This window comes from Rhododendron vialii, chromosome 10a (assembly GCF_030253575.1).
Source record: "Rhododendron vialii isolate Sample 1 chromosome 10a, ASM3025357v1".
Taxonomy (NCBI): domain Eukaryota; kingdom Viridiplantae; phylum Streptophyta; class Magnoliopsida; order Ericales; family Ericaceae; genus Rhododendron; species Rhododendron vialii.
The window spans coordinates 6,470,671-6,490,904 of NC_080566.1; the positions used below are offsets into that span (position 1 = coordinate 6,470,671).

Consider the following 20,234-nt stretch of genomic DNA (forward strand, 5'->3'; position numbering starts at 1 on the left):
GAGAATTTTTATTTAATTTTTGTCAACTTCATTATTCAATTACGCGATATAACATTCACCATAACAATCAAGTCCGAGAATTTACGGGAGAGTTCAATAGTAGCTATGCATTTATTAGTTAGGGATCCCATGAAACTAATATTTTTGTAGATGCATCTTATCTCCGTGCTGAGGTTGTATTTTGATCCTTCATTTTTCAAAAATCCATTTATACCTTTTCTCTCCCCTAATCTTGTGCATCTTTCGAAATCTTTCTTTGCCTCAATCTTTTCTCTCCCAAAATCTCAAAGCAATTATTAGAATAAAAATCCTTCTTTTTTCAAAAATCCATAATTAATACCTTTTCTCTCTCCGAATATTGTGTATCTTTCTTTGTCTCAATCTTCTCTCTCCCAAAATCTCAAAACAATTCGTAAATAAAAATAAAACGCAAAGTAATAAACTTACCAATACTATGGATAATTCTGAAGGAGGCGTGATAGTTTCTCACTAATTTCTATTGTACTATCTCCTAAACTCTCCTAATTTCGTTAGATTTCATCCTTGAAACTCTTATATGCACCTAGTTTGCCCTCATCTATTCCATATTACACCTAGTTACGCAAATAGTTTACAAGGCTCTGATTTTTGAATGAAAAACTTCCATTTGTCGTGTGTAGGGGGCCGAAATATCCGAAGGTTCATAAGGTTCAGAAAGGGGGATAAAGGTTCACGCTATTCCATCGTCCAGCTGTCTCAGTTCAACTGTAAATGGGGGTGAGCTTCGGCCCGTTGCGTCATTAGTCATCCGAAGGATAGACGGATCCTCGTGGTTCTTTCCGAACGTTGTGTGCCTTATCCGAACATAAAAATATTTGAGTTCGCTCGGTAATCCATCCCAAACGCTCGGGATGTCCTCTTGTTCGGCCATGTTGTTCTTCGGAAAGAGCGTCAGATGCTCGGAACTTCATCGTGTGTCAGAAGTGGGCTCCACCGAGTACTGGCGATTATAGAATCTTCCAGAAATATCTTTTGGTAAGTAAGTTGTCCATTCTGATATTCGAAGTGACATCTCTGAACGATGTGACCTTTCTGACATCGACCCATGTGGCTCTGTAAGACTTGGGAAGTGGTGTTTATTAAATGGACCTGCTGCAGGACGCCATCTGAGCATTGCATGACACGTGGAAAGTAGGGCCAACTTGCTCAGCACTCTACCCCTTCGCCTATAAATAGAAGAGCAACACCACTAAGAAAGTGTCTCTGAACTCCTAGCACGGCACTCTCTCTTCTCTACTTACATATCTTTCTCACTAAACTTCTTCTTCTCTCTTCACTTTCTGACAAGTTCGTCGGAGCTTCTTCCCGGAGGAACAACCCCCTCCGGGTTTGCAGGTACATCAAGGCCGGAGTCATTTCTCAGGATCCAACACACGGAGTCAGCTATACAGGAAGGATCACAAAGAAATCCACCCCCACATCGTGCAATTGTGTAGCCGCCAAAGTGAAGGGGAAAAAGGGCTTTTTTGTGGGAAAAACATGTACATTTGTTGTCGTTATTGCGGTCATGATTGGAATTCAAAGAAAAGTCCCACTTACATGAAATTTCATCAACATACAACGATAACATTGATACATATGAATTTGGTGACAAGTGTTTTCGGAGTCCAACAACATACAAACAAACATACTTACATACAAAATGAAAAACTCAAAGAATAGAACATAAAAAAGAAGCAGCAGCCTATAGTACACCAAATGATAGTGTTTGATATCACTAAGTTTATCAAACAATCTAACAGTAGCCTATAGGTTAGGTTTATTATGATGAAACTGAAGCACCAAATGAGATTCAAACTGTAGCCCAAGGGTAACCAATGCATGCAGGGAACTTTGGGGACTCATTCTTCCTCGTGATTTAAGATTGATCCTTGAAATTTCTCCCTAGTAATTGTGTCAATGCGGTTGATCATGTCCTTGGAAAGGTAATTTTTGTGATCCCCAACTTGCCCTTTTCTGAAGTAGGAATTATGTGGAAATTCAAAGAAACTGAATGAATCGGTTGACTTGTTCACCTCATGATTTCTCAATGTCTCAATACTACAACTCCTCACCACCTCCTCCACTTGCTCTTCGTTATCGAAGGGATACCCCAAGAACTCGGCCAATTTCTTAACGTGAGTCTTTGGATCTCTCTTCAGTTCCTCATAAGTAATAAAAAAGAATTTCTTAGGTCTTTCCATGCTCTCTTTATGGTACCCCAACACATGGTCATAATAAGGTCCAAAAGCAATGTGCCCTTTACAAAAGTTGTCCACAAAATCCTCTAGTGGCCATGGGAAAGTTTTAAACATTTCCAGTGTATTGACAAAATGCCACATGGACACAAGAGTGTCCTTCGGATTTCTCGCAACATAAACGACGCGACAATCTGATGAGTTAACTGTTTCGCCGATGATTTGGTATGGGAGATGGGTGCCGAATATCCTATTGGATGATGAAGTGTCAAGAGAGGGAAAAGGAGGAGGAGAAACCGTTTGTGGTCCATAAACTTGTAGCTCAAGTTGTGGCACAAGTTTATGGGGATTGCTTCTTGTCAATTGATCAATTGAAGAGCGGTTGATAATGGAGTAGAGGAGAGATTTGAGCCATGTGGTGCCAGTTTTAGGGAAAGAGGCTAAGATGACATCATTAGGAAGTGGTTTGAAGTGTTTAAGTAGTTCTTCGGTTGCTTGGAGGAAGAAGGGGGTGAACCAAAAGCCATGAAAGTTAATGAGATGGTTGCCTGAGTCATCTGCAATCTGTTTGACTTCTGGTACGGAGGTACCAGGTTGAATCTCCATGTCTTGAAGGGGCAAAATGTGGGAATTCAAGCTACCGAAACTTCTTTATTTGCGTTTTGCTACTGCTATGGTGCAAATTAAGGGGGTAGCTTATTCTGCAATTGACGAAAAATCAGAGCTAGGGATTTTATAGGTACACGTACATATGCCTCTTGCTAAACTTGTTAGTGAAGAGGTTAAGTTGTGGCAAGAACAACCTGTTTTGTTAAGGTCAGAAGTAAGGTGTCACAGTTAGATGTACGTAGCTGTCTGGCATGATTGGATATAATTAAGGTCAAACGGATTCGTTGGAGAGAGAGAGAGAGAGAGACTACATAATAAAAATGTAATCATGCTTCTCAGACTGGAATTAATTTACAGTTATTGGGAGAGAGAGAGAGAGAGAGAGAGAGAGAGAGACTACATAATAAAAATGTAATCATGCTTCTCAGACTGGAATTAATTTACAGTTATTTTCCATTTATATAATTAATGCACGTACGTGGAACATCTTCCACACAACCTGCACCCCACTTCCTAAATATTCCTCTAGCTCCTTGACATCATTCTATGCCTAGTAAGGGTCTCGTCACGTGATACTCAAAATTCATTTTTCAAATTCATTGAAAGTGAGACTGAAAAATATTAAACTATAGTTTTTATCATTAGCGTTATGTCTATTCAATACACGGGGTCGAAAAAAATCAATTTTTTTTATCCAATGCATTGAAATAAGTACAATGTTTGATTTTTTTTTTGTTACTAATTAATTTGATTTAATTTTTTTAATTTAATTTTGATTTAATATTTGTTCAATGACCATAACCAAAAAAATTTACATTGATGTTTTTTTCCTTAAACTATCTTTTCTGGGTGCTTGTTAAGGGGACAATATGCGTGTTGGTCAATCTGGGTCATCCATACTCGGCAATGGATGACTCAGATTACATCTCAATTGAATAGATCTCTACTGTCCATACACGCATGTTGTTCCAGAGGGACAACACGCACCCCGGGTTCCTTTTCTATCAACAAGTTTCATTCCCGTTTGATGCACGAAACAAAATATTTGTATGGTTCCGCTACAAAATATCGAGCTGGCACAAAATTTGTTGTTTTTCCCGTGCATCGAACGGAACGACGCTAGTTTTCATTTAAAGTGATGTGGCATCTCATCAATTCACCCATGTTAGGGAAAATTTAGATCCAACAGTCATTTGCAATGCTCTTCTCACATGGAGTGGGATCAACACATATATGAAACAATTTTATATTAGCGTTGTGGCCGTACGATGCACAAAATAGTAGAAAAAAAAAAGGGTTTCACATTGAGGTTTTTTCCATTACTGTACATCGAATGGAAACGACGCTCATATTACCTAAAAGCATATAACACCATTAAGAGGGATTTTATGGGGTATGTATATATAGTACTTCTTGCGAAACTTGTTAGTAAACAGGTGGTGGAAAGAATAACGTGGTTCACAAGTAGTTCAGGTGTCACAATTAGAAGTAGCTTTATGGCATGATCTATTCTATTCTAAAATATGAAGTGGAGCAACACTTCGGTCTCTCTTTATTTATGAGAAGCCATATGGACCTTCTCTAATACCCAAAAAATGTCTTAGAGCATCCTTATTAGGCCATCTACAATGGTATAACCAAAAGACAATTGTTGTTAAAGTTAACAATATTTGTGCAAAAAATGGCTCACAATGGTATAATCAAACTTAGCAACATCCTTAGAAATAATCAAATTTTAGGTTTTGGATAACCAAAACTAGCAACCTTTTTCAATAATCAAAATTTGTGAACCTCACACTACATAAGTTAACTAATTCCAAAATTTATATACACATGTATTTCAACTACTATTTTATTCTTCTCTTCTTCACTTGCTTTATATCTTCTTCACTTCAACCACAAACTGTTTCTCTTTCTTTTCCTCCAAAAGTGAAACTCATATTTCTCGATCATCTATAATTTAACTCATCGTTGCTGGATTAAGGTATTTTACTCTTCTTTTACGTTTCTATTTTAGGCTGCATTCTTATGAATTTAACTTAAACTTAACTTAAATCTGAAAATTATCTTTATTTGAATTTTTTACGCATTTTTTAGTTTTGCGCCAAACTTTTATAGGTTATTGATTCGTCTCAACGAGAGGAATCGGGAAACGTGTTTTTTTTTTATACTTTTACCTAAGTATTTTGATAAATAATCACTTTTTAGCAAAAAAAAAATTGATTTTTTCAACTAAAAAGTGGTTATTCATTTTTTTGTTCCTCCCCCCATGGTTGAGTAAATAAAGAACTTTGTCAAAAAAAAAAAAAAGAGGAAGAACCTTGCATTCTTTTCCAAATTTAAGAACACATCTGATTTTTTTTTTTTGAAAGATTAAGAGAGTAGTGGATTTGTGATATAGGCTATAGGAATAGAAAGAAAAAAAAAATCGGTGTTGTTTTGATAGATAACACTAGGAAGAACACCATATATTCGATATATTTTTGCCCAAAAAAAAACGTAATGGAGGGAAGTGAATGGCGGAAAACAAAAGGGGAGAGAGAGATTGTGTGAAATTGTAGTGGACCCCTTATTTTGGTTATGGACTAAAAGTGACCATTGTGAACCTCAACATTGTTAAGCTTAGCAATCTCTTAAGTGAATAATCAAAAGCTGATGTGTCAACTTTTGGTTATCCATTTTTGATTATACCACTGTGGATGGCCTTATAATAATCAAATTGGTATGGATAAGCAAACTTAACAACAATGCTAAAAAAATACCTCACATTATAATAAGTAAAGTTACAAGTTTTTTAGCAAATAATCAAATTCCACTTATTCCATAACCAAACTTAACAACTTTTACCAATAACCAAAACTCAATAACCAAATCCAATAACCAAATTCAAAACCCAATAACTAAAAAATACTCCACATTAGAATCGTCTCATCGAGACGAATAATTTGGTGTGGTCGGGTGTGTGACTGAAACTCATTTGAAATTGGACATAGATGCATTGCGTACTATGGGATTCTTTTTATAGGAATGCAAAAATAACCAATGTGGAGGTAAAAGTTGTTAAGTTTGATTATGAGCTAAATAGATAATTAAATGCTGACGTGACACATTTTGGTTATTGATTTTGATTATTCCCGTTGCGAATGCTCTAGCCATCCACAGTGGTATAATCAAATGCCAATTGTTTTTAAAGTTAACAATGTTGGTGCAAAAGATTACTCACAATGGTATAATCAAACTTAACAACATCCTTAGAAATAATCAAATTTTGTGCTTTGGATAACCAAAACTAACAACCTTTTTCAATAATCAAAATTTATAGATCCTACACCACATAAGTTAACTAGTTCCAAAATTTGTATACACACGTGTTTCAACTAGTATTTTCTTCTTCCCTTTTTCGCCCACTCTTTTTTTTTTGGTTAAAAAAATAAAATTGAAGAATAAAAATTTTGTGTAGCCAAGCTTTTTCGCTACTCTACATCTTTTTCACTTCGCCAACAAACTATTTCTCTTTCTTTTCCTCCAAAAGTAAAACTCATATCTCTCGATCATCTACAATTCAATTCATCGTCGCCGGATTAAGGTGTTTCACTCTTCTTTCCTGTTTCTACTATCCACCTCCGGAAAAAAAAAAAGAAGGAAAAAATCATAATAGAAGGCAAGGAAGTCACCGATTTTTTTTTTCAAAATTAAGAAAGGGAATCGATATATTTTAACTCATAAAAAATATAAATTGAGGGAAGTGAATGACGGAAAACAGGAGAGAGAGAGAATGAAATTGTAGTGGACCCCATATTTTGATTATGGACTAGAAGTGACCATAGTGAAGTTCAACATTGTTAAGCTTAGCAACCTCTTGAGTGAATAATCAAAAGCTGATGTGTCAACTTTTGGTTATCCTTTTTTGATTATATCACTATGGATGGCCAAGGAACTCCTTTTTACAATGAATTCTCAAACCGTGGGTAAAATAATTGGGGACAAAATAGTAAAAGCACACAATTCACTGCCAACCCACATCTGGGAAACTCCCCCGTTCTGTTTTACTGCTCCCATTTCTTCATAACCCGTACTCATTTTATTATTAAGATAAAAAAGAAGAAGATTGTGGCCCTACATTTCACTCCTCAAGGTTCCCTCATTTATTGGCCGAGATTCTTTTCCCTTTCGTTTTAACTGTTGCACCATTTTACTTAAAAGCCTTTTTTTTGGGGTAAAACTCACGTTGTATACACACCTACTAAAGTTTGGGGCACACACAATGCGTGTCCAAGTCGAATGTTGACAAAATATGCGCAATAGCTTCTAGCTAAGTTTTCCAAAATTCGACTTGCACACGCATTACGTATGCCCGGATCTCTCTAATTGCATATAAAGTCACATGGATTCATTGTCACAAAACAGAGAGAAAGTAAAAAATAGCGTTGTGCAATTTTCAATGTTCCCTTCTATCTTTCTTCATTGTTGTTTTCTGGCTTAAATCTCCGATCCTTACCCATTTTTTCACCCAAATTTGGGTAGAGGTTTGGGTTAGAAGCTTGATTTGGGTAAGGCATCTCCCATGCTAATTAAACCCATATTTTTACCCAAATTTATTTTTGAATGACACACTTATAATTGAGGAAAGTGAAAATAGAGTTTGAAAAAAATGGGTAAGGGTTTGAGTCTCTCCAATTTTAGGTGAGAAAATGGATAGAACTCAAAATGGGTATGACATTGGAGTTGAGTTTTTAGGTTTTTTGATCAAATTTTAAGTATGAGTAGTAAAATGTGTAAGAATTAAAGATGTTCTTACACGTTTCTCCATTGACGTAGACAAGTAACGAGATTGAGAAGATTTTTATAATCTACACTAATATATAAAGGGATAAGGGCTTTTAGTGTGACCTATTTTTGAAGCCGTGTAACAAAAGTGATTTTCACTTTTGTTTTAATCAAAACCCAAGTTTATATCCAATATGATTAACCTTAGGTTGAAATAGTAAAATCACTAAAACTCAATCACCCACCGCACCCACATTCCCACCCCCAAATATTTTCACTTGCACACACAGAGGATGTGACCCAGCCGCTAGTTTATTTTATTGCTTTGAAGTAAGATTTTGACTCGGAATGATATCTTTTGTTTAGTTTAGAACTAGCATCAAATCTGTGCTATGCACGAAATCACAACACGCAAAAAATAATAATATTAATCTATACTTTATGCAAATGTAATTATGCACCCAAAACTATATCCCTAATTTTTTAGGGGTTACAGTTGTTTTAGCCCATTTACAAAATGCACGTGGAACAGCTTCCACACAACCTGCACCCCGCTTCCTACTCTATTCCTCTCCTTCACTTGAGATGAATTTAGATCCAACCGTCATTTACAACGCTCTTCACATGGGGTGGGACCAACACATATATAAAACTATTATATAATATCGTTGTGGTCGTTTGAAACACAGGATAGTAGAAATTTCGCATTAAAGTTTTTTCCATCCGCGTGCATCGAACGGGCACAACACTAGTATTACATAAAAGCATGTAAAACAAAAATGTGAGTCAATAAGCAGGCGCGACTCTAAAATTTTAGTTTAAAGGTGACAAAAACGTAAAGAGAATTTTCATATACAATTGTCTATATAAAATAGGCATTATTTATTATTGTTGAAAACTTTGTTGGACCTAATTAATTTTAGTTCATTTTGTTGAGCTATATTATCTACTTACACGAGATTGTCTTATTCATAAAGGTTCCGTGAACAACCTCTTCAGGGAAAACGTGCGATCTCAGCCGTCCGTTTTGGCAATCAACGGTTGAGAGATGTTTTTAATTTTTGACTGGTAATAAACATTTATTACCATTAATAGTTTATCTTCAATCTGGATCATCCAAAACACTTTTGGATGGTCGAGATTGGCCTCCGTAAGTAAAGATTTTCCCCTACTTACACACATATTTAAGTGAATTCAATTTACTTTACATATGGAGATAAATTAGAACTTATATGTGTAAGAGTCAAATTTTATTGTATTTTTTGAACTTAGTGGATTCGCTTCACTTGACCCCATCAATACATGGTGGAGGCACCCTTGCAATTCGTACCTGCAGTGATCTCCTTATAGCCAAAAACGACCCATATGCTGAACTCACCCATATGTCCAAAAAGGACCAGTTATTTACGGAGTTGTGAATAGTTGTTTACGGCATACTGGCATAGCCGTGAATAGTTATTTACGGAGCCAATTGCGACTGTCCAGATGTTACTGAAACTTTTTCGGAAAAGAGTTAAACATTAAAATCCGGACCATCTAAAATACTTTTGGACGATCGCGATTGGTTGCTGCCGTAAAAAAACTTGTTCACAACTGAGCCGTGAATAAGTTTCTCTCCATTACAAAAACCAAGCAAGAGAGTACAAAAGTTACAAAAGGTCAATCGTGAATTGTTCAGACACTAAAATACGGATCGGTACTACGTCGATCGCCACCTTATCGCCCATCCGAAACTCAACAATTGACCTGTTAATTACTACAGTAGTAGATTTAGGATCGTGAGAGCACCTGTAGGAAATCCTATTCAACCAAGTGCAGAAATCGCGGTAAGGCCCAAGTTTAAAGAGGAGGTGGCAAGAATAACGTGGTTTGGTGAGGTCACAAGTAGTTCAAGTGTCACAATTAGATGTGCAGAAAAGAGAAATGATGTATTATTGGTTGTCTTCAAATCATAACTTAGCACGCCTTTATATAGGCTACAAGATGCATAACATGCGCATAATAAGAAAATCTAGACTAACTAGGAAACATAAATGATAATCTGGCTAAACTAGAAACAGAATAATAAAGTTTAGAAAATATGGTAACATAATATTTCCTACCAACTTGAGTTTGAAAAAGCCAAGAGAAACTAGGAGTAGCTATGCCAAGACAAGAGAAACCAAAAGAAGCCAGAAAAGAGAAACGGCAAGAAGAGCCAAAAACAGCCATGAGCGAGAGAAGTCATGACAGTAGAGATTTGAGGTGAAATCCAAGTGCACGAGCCAGTTACATATTACTATGAGTGCTCGGCGGATGGCGACGAAGTTTAGGCCGCCCACCGAGAGCGAAAATTTCACAGGGCCTAGATCTTATAGTTTTGATACCATGTGAAGAAAAGAGAAATGATGTATTATTGCTTTTCTTCAAACCATAACCTAACACGCCTTTATATAGGTTACAAGACGCATAACAAGGAAATACGCATAATAAGAAAATCTAGACTAACTAGAAAACATAAATAATAATCTGCTTAAACTAGAAACAAAATAATAAAGCTTAAAAAATATGGCAATATAATATTTTCTAGTATTATGTTAACAAGATCTAGCTATCTAAGCAAGATTGCATATAAGGTTACAAGGATTGTGACGAAACAGAGCCAGGGAAAAAAAAAAGTTCTGCAATTTTCAACTTTTCCTTCTATCCTCTTCATTCATATTCTGGATAATCGGTTTTTCCATGGTATTAGAGGGGGGTCCATTCCATCTCACATTTCAATATTTCCACTCAACACCTCACATTGACAACCCAAATAAAAAAAGGTTGCTAGTTGATAGAACAAAAAAGATGCTACACGTAACAGACACGCCAATCACCCTAACACAGAGATGAAAATGAGGAGTTTTTGTGTTATGGTCTGCCAAGAAAACAAGGTAACTTTCCGGAGGCAATAGAAAAAGAAGAAGAAATTGAAGCTAACACAAGCAGACCAGGAATCTAGCTGCCGGAATAACACAGCTCCTAGTCCAGCCAAATAACCTTTTAAACGAGACAAGAGGGAACAACACTGTAACATAAACAAGGAGACGCATATAGTACATCGATTGAGAGTGTTTGATATAACAAAGTTTATCAAACAATCTAACAGGAAGCCTATATGTTTATTTACATGAAACTGAAACACCAAATGTGGATTCAAACCGTAGCCTAAAGGTGATTTATTACCAAATGCATCTCAAACAAATGCAGGGAGGGTGTTGGGGAAAGAGAATCAAAATGAATCTGCCTCGTGCTTGAAGATCCACCCTTGAAATTTCTCGTTAGTAATTGTATCGATGCGGTCAATCATGTCATTGGTTAGGTAATTTTTGTGATCCCCAACTTGCCCTTTTCGGAAGTAGGAATTATATGGAAAGTAATAGAAGATATCGCTTGACTTGTTCACGTCATGATTTCTCAAAGTCTCGATACTACAACTCCTCACCACCTCCTCCACTTGCTCTTGGTTGTCAAAGGGACACCCCAAGAACTCGGCCAATTTCTTGACGTGAGTCTTTGGATCACTCTTAAGTTCCGCATAAGTAGTAAAAAAGAATTTCTTAGGTCTCTCCACGCTCTGTTTTTGGTACCCCAACACGTGGTCATAATAAGGTCCAAAAGAAACGTACCCTTTACAAAAGCTGTCCACAGCTTTCTCTAACGGCCATTGGGTTGTTTTGAACTTTTCCATTGAATTGACAAAATGCCAAACGGACACAAGAGTGTCCTTCGGATTTCTCCCAATGTAAACGACACGACAATCTGAAGAGTCGATTGTTTCGCCGATGATTTGGTATGGAAGATGGGTGCTGAATATCCTGTTAAATGGCGAAGTGTCAGGAGCGGGAAAAGGAGGAGGAGAAATCGCGCGTGGTCCGTAAACTTGTAGCTCAAGTTGTGGCACAAGTACGTGGGGGTGGTTTCTCGTCAATTGATCGATTGAGGAGCGGTTGACAATGGCATAGAGGAGAGATTTGAGCCATGTGGTGCCGGTCTTAGGGAAAGAGGCTAAGATGACATCGTTAGAAATTGGTTTGAATTGTTCAAGCAGTTCTTCGGTTGCTTGGAGGTTGATGGGGGTCAACCAAAAGCCATGAAATTGATTGAGATAGTCACCTGAGTCATGATCTCCAATCTGCTTGACTTCTGGTTGGGATGTATCAGGTTGAATCTCCATTATTGAGGGGGCAAAATGTAGGAATCGAAGCTCTACCAAAGCTTCTTTATTTGCGTTTGCTACTTCTATGGTGCAAATGGGTAGCTTATTCTCCAATTGATGAAAATTCTGAGGGATTTTATGGGTACGTACGTGATGCAGGAGCGTGTTAATGGGTATTGAAAATGACGTAAAATTCATGTTGAAGTGTCTTTCTAGCTTCTAGCCAAATAGTCTAGTTGTTTGGTATTTCTTTTATGAGTCTTTCTATCATTTTCTATGAATCTAGTTGTCTTTTATTTTCTCTAAGAGTCTTTCTAGTAGTTTGGAGTCAAAGTCTTGTTAGTATTTATTATTAGTCTTCATGAGTCTTGAAGAGTCATCTATTGTTATGCCTATATATAAGTAATCTAAATGAAATGAAAAGGGGAGTTTGAGTTTATGAAAATATTATGCAAGTATTTCTTGCTTGAGAGTGAGTGATTCCTCTGACAATCAAGTGTGTGACTTGGTCGCGTGAGTGTCTTCCGCGATTAGCAACGTCGAGTGATTCCGTTGCCTCCGATGAGTGGCTTCCCGAGACTATCCCATCCTTCGCGGGTTTCGGCCTGCATCAGTACGTATGCCCCTTGCGAAACTTGTTAGTGAAGAGGTTGTGGCAAGAATAACGTGGTTTGGTGAGGTCACAAGTAGTTTGAGTTTCAAAATTAGATCTAGCTTTTTAAGCAAGATTGCATATTATTTCATCCGTTTCAATTTGAGAGTCCACATTTTTTTTTTTTGGACGTTCCAAAATGAGTGTCCACTTTCAAAAGTCAACACCCAAAAAGTTTGAACTTCCCATTTTGCCCTTTCCTCTCCAAACTTAAATAATGATTTCAATGCAATAATTAGGGGCAAATTTCACTGACCTCCCCTGAGGTTTCTGAAATGACACTGCCCTCCCCTCCTTTACCCGACAATACCAAGGGACCCCCCTGCCGTTACCTTTCTGTTAGAAAATGGATGGAAAAGGTGATGTTGTACTATACTTTTTACAATACCTATACTACTCTCGTCAGACTCTTTACCCCTCTCATTTATAAAATATAAAATACAAACATTTCTACACTTTGTGCTCATTTCACTTTGAGATTTTGTCCTTATTTAAAAGGATTCATATTTGTTAATTTTCTGTCAAACTCTTGTGAATTATTGGTTCATCTTGATAAGAGGAATTGAAAAACGTAAAAAATTAATACTTTTACCAAATATTTTGAGAAATTCAATATTTTGGGTAAAAGTAATAAATTTATACTCTTTTGATTCCTCTCGTTGAGACAAACCAATAATCCACAAAAATTTAACGCAAAACTAGCAAATACGAAACAAAATTCAAATATGAACAAAAACCAAAAAGCCTAAAAAACCCCACAAACAAGCCCGCACGAAAAAAAAAATTGTGGGTTTGTTTGTGGGATTTTTAGGCTTTTTAGTTTTTGTTCATATTCAATTTTTTCATGCAGGCTTGTTTGTGGGATTTTTAGGCTTTTTGATTTTTGTTCATATTTGAATTTTTTTCGTATTTGCTAGTTTTGCGTTAAATTTTTATAGATTATTGGTTTGTCTCAACGAGAGGAATCAAAAGAGTATAAATTTATTACTTTTACCCAAAATATTGAATTTCTCAAAATATTTGGTAAAAGTCTTAATTTTTTACTTTTTTTAATTCCTCTTATCAAGACGAACCAATAATTCACAAGAGTTTGACAGAAAATTAACAAATATGAATCCTTTTAAATAAGGACAAAATCTCAAAGTGAAATGAGCACAAAGTGTAGAAATGTTTGTATTTTATATTTTATAAATGAGAGGGGTAAAGAGTCTGATGAGAGTAGTATAGGTATTGTAAAAAGTATAGTACAACATCATCTTTTCCATCCATTTTCTAACGGAAAGGTAACGGCAGGGGGGTCCCTTGGTATTGTCGGGTAAAGGAGGGGAGGGCAGTGTCATTTCAGAAACCTCAGGGGAGGTTTCTGTTCGTGTCAGAAACCTCAGGGGAGGTCAGTGAAATTTGCCCAATAATTAGCCTTTCAAAGAAGCTGTCAATGCAATAATTAGGGGCAAAATTGGAAATTAAAAATTCTATCAATGCAATAATTAGCCTTTTTAAAATTGTTGAATTCCCGAAAAGGGACTCAGAAATTGAAACGGAGGGAATACTAGATTACAATTGAGGATTGTGACAACAGAGATTGAGGGAAAAAAAAAAAAAGGGTTTTTCAATTTTCAGTTTTCCCTTGTATCGTCTTGATTCATGTTTTGGTTAGCACGTTTTACCATAGCATTAGAGCGGGTCCGTTCCATTTCACGTTTCGAAATTTCCACTCAATCACCTCACATTGACAACCCAAACCAAAAAGATTGCCCGTTGATAGACCAAAAAAGAGATGCCACACGTGGCAGACACACCAAACACCCTAACACAAGGTTGTGACAAGAATAACGTTAGAGCATCCGCATTGTAATTAGCAAAAGGATGTGAATAAGCAAATTTAATAGCAATGCTCAAAAAATACCCCACATTGTAATAACCAAAGTTACAAGTCTTTTAGTAAATAACCAAATTCCATCCATTCCATAACCAAACTTAACAACTTTTACCAATAACCAAAACTCAATAACCAAACTCAATAATTAAACTCAAAACTCAAAAACACCCCATATTGGGATCGTCACATCGAGACGAATAATTTGGTGTGGTCGGGTGCGTGATTAAAACTCGTTTGCGATTGGACAAATATGCATTGTGTATTGTGGGGTTTTTTTTTGGTTAGGGATACAAAAATAACCAATGTGGAGGTAGATGTTGTTAAGTTTGGTTATGGACTAAATAGATAATCAAATGCTGACGTGGCACATTTTGATTATTAATTTTGATTAGTACCATTGCGGATGCTTTTATTTGGTAAAGTCACAAGTAGTTCAGGTGTCACAATTTTTTTTTTTTGATCCGGTTCAGGTGTCACAATTAGATGTAGCTTTCTGGCAAGATTGGATATAAGGTCAAAACGATTCACTGTAACAAAACAGAGAGAGAGAGAGAGAGAGAGAGAGAGAGAGAGAGTTCTGCGATTTTCAATTAGGGTGTTCCATATGAATAGTAAAAGGAAGTTTAGAAGAAGGAAGGTTTTTCAAGCTCAAAAATTATGTGTTTACGCAAATAATTTTTCTATCAATATGAATTTTGTTTGATAGATCTCATCGAGATCTTTTAAACGGTGTAAAAAAAATTAAAAATTATTTTTCATTTTCATTATATTTAAACTTGAAAAACCTTCATTTTTCTAAAAATTCTTTTTGCTGCGCATCCGGAACACCCCTAAGAGTTCTCCATTGACATGGACAAGTAACAAGACCGTAAGGACAAAAAAATTGGCTTATTTTTGTCTTTATTAAAAAGATAGATTTTGATCGTAATTTTTTACTTTTTAGATTCCTCTTGTCATGACAGCGTAATAATCCCCAAAAAATTGACGAAAAACTAACAAATACGAATTTTTTTTTGAATTAGGACAAAAAAAAAAAAACCAATTGGCTTATTTAGCCGAACAGGGACACAAGAGGAATATTTTGCCAACAACGACAAAGCAAAGAAAGAGAAATGAGTGATCGTGTTATTTCCGTACCAAAAAAAAAAAAAAAAATATATATATATATATGTATATATATATATGTATGTAATAAAATGAGACAATTACTACTCTTCAAATGAATAGCGATGAGTATTCTGAGGATCGTCCTCAGGGATTACGAAGGCTAAGTTGCGATTACTTGGCCTATATTAATTTGGAAAGACAATTGATTGTGGTTTTGCGGAAAAGTGCGTAAATAAAAACTGAAACTAAAGGCAATCAAGTAAAAAGAGATTTGATAGAAGAGAAGATCTAGGGTTCGAATTCATGTAGGGACAGAAGCAAGATTTTACCTTAGTTGAGTCTCGTACAACTCATCTCCAAATCAAGCACTGCGCTAGTGAAATACTCAAAACAAAAAAATTTCAAAAGTAAAGAAACCCAAGTCTAAATACTCAATACTTGGCTTGGGGAACGTTTGTGTTTATTTAATTATGTTGGCCTATACAGGAAAAAAGAGTTAATTGTCATTTTGAATTTAATTGGTTCTCTATTTCGAGAAAATTTTCCCGTAATACTCCGTAATTATGTTGTCCTATACTGGAAAAAACAGTTTTGCCGTAAATCTCCTTTTTGTTTTTTGTTGGGTAATGTTCATGACCCATTGGGCATTTAAGTTGACCCAATTGAAACCCAATAATAAATGGGTTAGATGGGTTTGAACCCAGTCTAACCCAACTAATAAATGAGTTGTGTTGGGTTTATTTTTTAATAGATGGATTTGGGTTACTTAATGGGTTTGGGTTCAATTTGCCACCCCTAATAAGGATTCGATAATTTATTTTATTGCTCTGTGCTATGCAAGGAATTGCAACACGCAAAAATAAAAAATATCAAATACTATAGAAAAATGTAATCATGCTTCTCAGACACCGAAAACTATATCCCTAATTTTCTAGAATTTAGTAATTTACACGTGATTTCCCCTTTATAAAATGAACGTGGAACATCTTCCGAACATATTCCTCTCCTTGACATTTGACAATTGACACCGACGTTCCCCCTCCACTGGCTACTGCCAGTAGATTCAGTTAAGTTACCTAATGTTTTTCACTTTTTATTTTCATTTAGGCTCTGTTTGTTTTGATGTAATATATTTTACAAAGTAAATATTTTTCATGTAAAATGTTTTTTTAGAAAATAAAGTTCAACATTTTATTTTTTGATGTTTGGTTGGTGCTTGAAAAATATTTTCAGAAATCGATAAAATAGTGTATAGAGAGAGAGGGGCTTAAACGGTGAAGAGATTTGCGAATATTGGAATTGAACATGGGTCAAAATTGACAATCGAGAAAACTGAGCAGTGAAAATTGCAGTAGAAGATAGCGGGTTCATTTTGAAAAATAACTTACGAAAGATTTACGGGTAAGACATTTTCATCCAATTAATGAAAAATGCTTTACATGTAAAATATGTTTTTCTCATTTTTTACATAGCCAAACACCGGAAAATAAATAAAATATTTTATTAAAAAATATTTTTCGCCCAAACAAACGGAGCCTTAAAGTTATGTGGCACCTCATCAATTCACCCATGTTTGGGAAGAATTTAGATCCAATGGAGTGGGAACGACACATAGAAGGAACAATTCTATACTAGCATCGTGGCCGTTTGATGCAAGGGATAGTAGAAAAAAAAAAAGGGTATCGTGAATCAAATGGAGACGACACTAGTGTTACATTAAACCATATAACCCCATTAAGAGAGATTTTATGGGTATGTATGCATTTTGCGAAACTTGTTAGTGTAGAGGTGGTGACAAGAATAATGTGGTTTGGTAGGGTCACATGTAGTTTAGGTCTCACAATTAGATGTACCTTCTGGCAAGATCCATTCTAATATATAAAGTGGAGCACCTTCTCAAATACTGAGAGTTATTCATGATTGCTTAGTCTTGAAGAACTCATTCAGTTCATGTAATTTTGGTTTTGTTAAACGTAATTGTAACAGGCCAGGTTGCACATTGTTATGCTCAAAAAATCCTTTTCAATGGCATGTCCGGTCTGTGGAAGTCCATTTTACTCCCATGGAGTTTGCATCTCTCTGATGTTTAGGTTCTGCTTATCAGATTAATAAAATTCTTCTCATCTTTTGTCCAAAAAAACAAAAAATTTGCAAAACCACCCCTTAGGACTAGAAAGTACGGTACATAGGGCTGTTCTTTGAAAGAGGTCACTACAGGTGCGAATTTCAAGGCCTGCTCCACCCTGTATTGATGGGGTCAAGCGAATCTACAGGATTAAAAGAAACAAAAAACCCCACTTTGTTTGGTTTAGATTTTAGAAAGTTATTTTTGAGAGTTGGAGTGGTAATGAGTGGAGAGAGATAGAGAGAAAAATTTATTGAAAACTGTGCCGAGAGTTAAAAGTTACTCCCAAAATGTCAATCCAAGCAAGGTAAAATTCGACTTTTATATAAGTTGGTTTTGCCTGCATAATTTATCCGTATCTCTTGATCCTAGATCTCGAAGGATTTCTCTCCTTCCTCTTTCACCTCCATCCTCCTCCTCGTCAAACCACCAATCGCCACCCCTCCTCCGTCTCTTCCGTCGTGTAGTCCGACGGCTTTTGGAGGTAGAGTCTTGCAGATTGTGATCGCCGGAGGCGTCCTCTCCCGCCAAGGTGGGAGATCTAGGTTGGTAGATGAAGTTTGTTCCGGTACGGTCGACTCCGTCCGGTTTCGTTACCAATTTTTCTCCTCACTTTTTATTTTGTTCTCTTTTTTGGTATCCCCTGTGTTAGATTTCTCTCCGTTTGTGGGGCTTCTATCACCCTTGTGTGGGTGTTAATGGTTGTTTTTTTTTTTTTTTTTGTAGTACTTCATCTGTTTGGAGCTGTGAGTTTAGTTGGAATTGGGAGTAGTCTTCGAACTGAGTTCCCTAATTAGTTTCTTGATCCCTTGTTTAGGGGTGGAGTTTCTTCTTGATATTCTGTTTCTTGGATTCATAATATCACCGGTTATCGTTTCGGTTAAAACAAAAAAAAAAAAAACAAACTGAATTAGGTCCAACTGAATTTTCAACCAAAATAAATGTCTATTTTATATAGAGAATTGTATACGAAAATTATCTTAACGTTATTGTCACCGTTAAACTAAATCCTAGAGTCACGCCTGCTTATTGACTCAAATTTTTTGTGTTACATTCTTTTATGAGACTAACGTCGTGTCCTTCCGATGAATGGGACTGGAAAAAACCCTCAATGCAAAATCTTTTTTTTCTACAATCCCATGCATCAATCAAACAGCCACAATGCTTGTATAGAATGGTCTCATGTATGTGTCGGTTCCACCCCATAAGAGAAGAGCATTGCAAATGATGGTTGGATCTAAATGCTTCTCAAACATGAGTGAATTGATGAGATGCCACATAACTTTAAATGAAAAATGCATAAGTGCTAGGTTCACCACTGTTTTCTTCCACCGCCACATGTGGGGCATAATCGGGGTCCCACAAAAATACAGAAAAATTTACATAAATTTAACAATATTTTTTTTTGTAAAATCTTGTAAAAAATCAGCTCAATCGCATATCAGTAGAAAATAGTGGAGGACTAGGAGTGGTGATCCTAGACTTTCAGAAATAAAGAAAAACATTAGGTAACAGAAATCTACTGGTAACAATAATTCTAACACCATACCCAAATAAACACTCATAATAAGAGTGAGTTTCACACACATTGGATGTGTAATATGTGTGGGCTCCATCTCTATTGTGAATGTGGGTGTGTGATTGGATGTGTAGTTGGGTGTGGCGGTAGAATAATTGCTACTTGTAATAGCCGGTGAGGTGGGAACGTCGATGTCAATTAGGGCTGTAAACAAACCGAATTGAGCTGAACCCTGTTAAGTTCGGCTCGGGTTAGTTAAGGTATGAGTTCGGCTCGAGTTCGGCTTGTTAAAATTTTTCAAGGCTTGGGTTCGGCTCGGTTGGGTTCATTAAGGTAATAGTCTGACTCGAGTTCGGCTCGGGTTCGATTCGAACTTGAATATCTTGATTCGAGTTTGGCTCGTTAAACTCAAATGAATCGAGCCGAGCCGAATCCCAGCTCGAATTAAGCTCGTCAAGACTCAGGTTTAGTTCAGCTCAACTCATTAAACTCAAGCGAACCCAAACTCTCTTATTGATCATATAGAATTTGGAAGAAAAATAAGTATTGAATTATATATACAACCTTAAAATTTTTTACATTTACAAATAGATCCCTATTGAATTATAATTAAATTTAAGTATAGGTTCGTGAACCTAACCGAGCCGAATACCGTATGCAAGTCGAATGTTGACAAAATATGCACAATAGCTTCTAGCTAATTTCTCTCAATGTTCGACTTACACGCGTATTGCGAATGCCCCGACCTTTAGTAGTGTATAAACGTGAGTTTTACTAAAACAAAGCTTTTAAGGGAAATGATAACGAAAGGGAAAAGAATCTTGGCCAATAAATGAGGAAACTTTTTTTTTATCCGAATGAGGGAACCTTGGAGGAGTGAAATATAGGGCCACAATCTTTTTATTTTTATTTTTTTTATATATATCTTAAATTGAGTACAGGTAATGAAGAAATGGGATCAGTTAACAGAAAGAGGGGGAGTTTCCCAGATGTGGGTTGGCAGTTTATTGTGTGCTTTTACTGTTTTGTCCCCAATTATTTTACCCACGGTTTCAGGATTCGTTGTAAAAAATGAGTTCTTTATAAGACATTTTGACCCGGCTTTGTTCTGTTAACTGTTTAGTTTTAGTTTTAGTTTTGTTTTCAATCATTACCTTATTTCTTTCTTTAATCATTATTC

General features: G+C 36.1%; 2 protein-coding genes across 2 annotated transcripts; both read right to left on the bottom strand.

Moving 5' to 3' along the window:
- Window positions 1-1,581: 1,581 nt before the first annotated feature.
- Window positions 1,582-11,875, bottom strand: LOC131304533 (cytosolic sulfotransferase 17-like). The gene is made up of 2 exons (XM_058331782.1): window positions 11,854-11,875; window positions 1,582-2,887 (listed from the first exon to the last, which is right to left on the bottom strand). Exon 2 carries the CDS (start codon window positions 2,820-2,822, stop codon window positions 1,881-1,883), a length of 942 nt encoding a protein of 313 aa, XP_058187765.1. The 5' UTR covers window positions 2,823-2,887; window positions 11,854-11,875; the 3' UTR covers window positions 1,582-1,880.
- Window positions 10,846-11,790, bottom strand: LOC131302803 (cytosolic sulfotransferase 5-like). Its single transcript, XM_058329597.1, has one exon. The coding sequence runs from the start codon at window positions 11,788-11,790 to the stop codon at window positions 10,846-10,848; it is 945 nt and encodes a 314-aa protein (XP_058185580.1).
- Window positions 11,876-20,234: the final 8,359 nt, after the last annotated feature.

What these genes read in the sequence shown, in the direction of transcription:
- LOC131302803 (XM_058329597.1), bottom strand. Translation starts at nt 11,790, where the DNA reads ATGGAGATTCAACCTGATACATCCCAACCAGAAGTCAAGCAGATTGGA.
- LOC131304533 (XM_058331782.1), bottom strand. Translation starts at nt 2,822, where the DNA reads ATGGAGATTCAACCTGGTACCTCCGTACCAGAAGTCAAACAGATTGCA.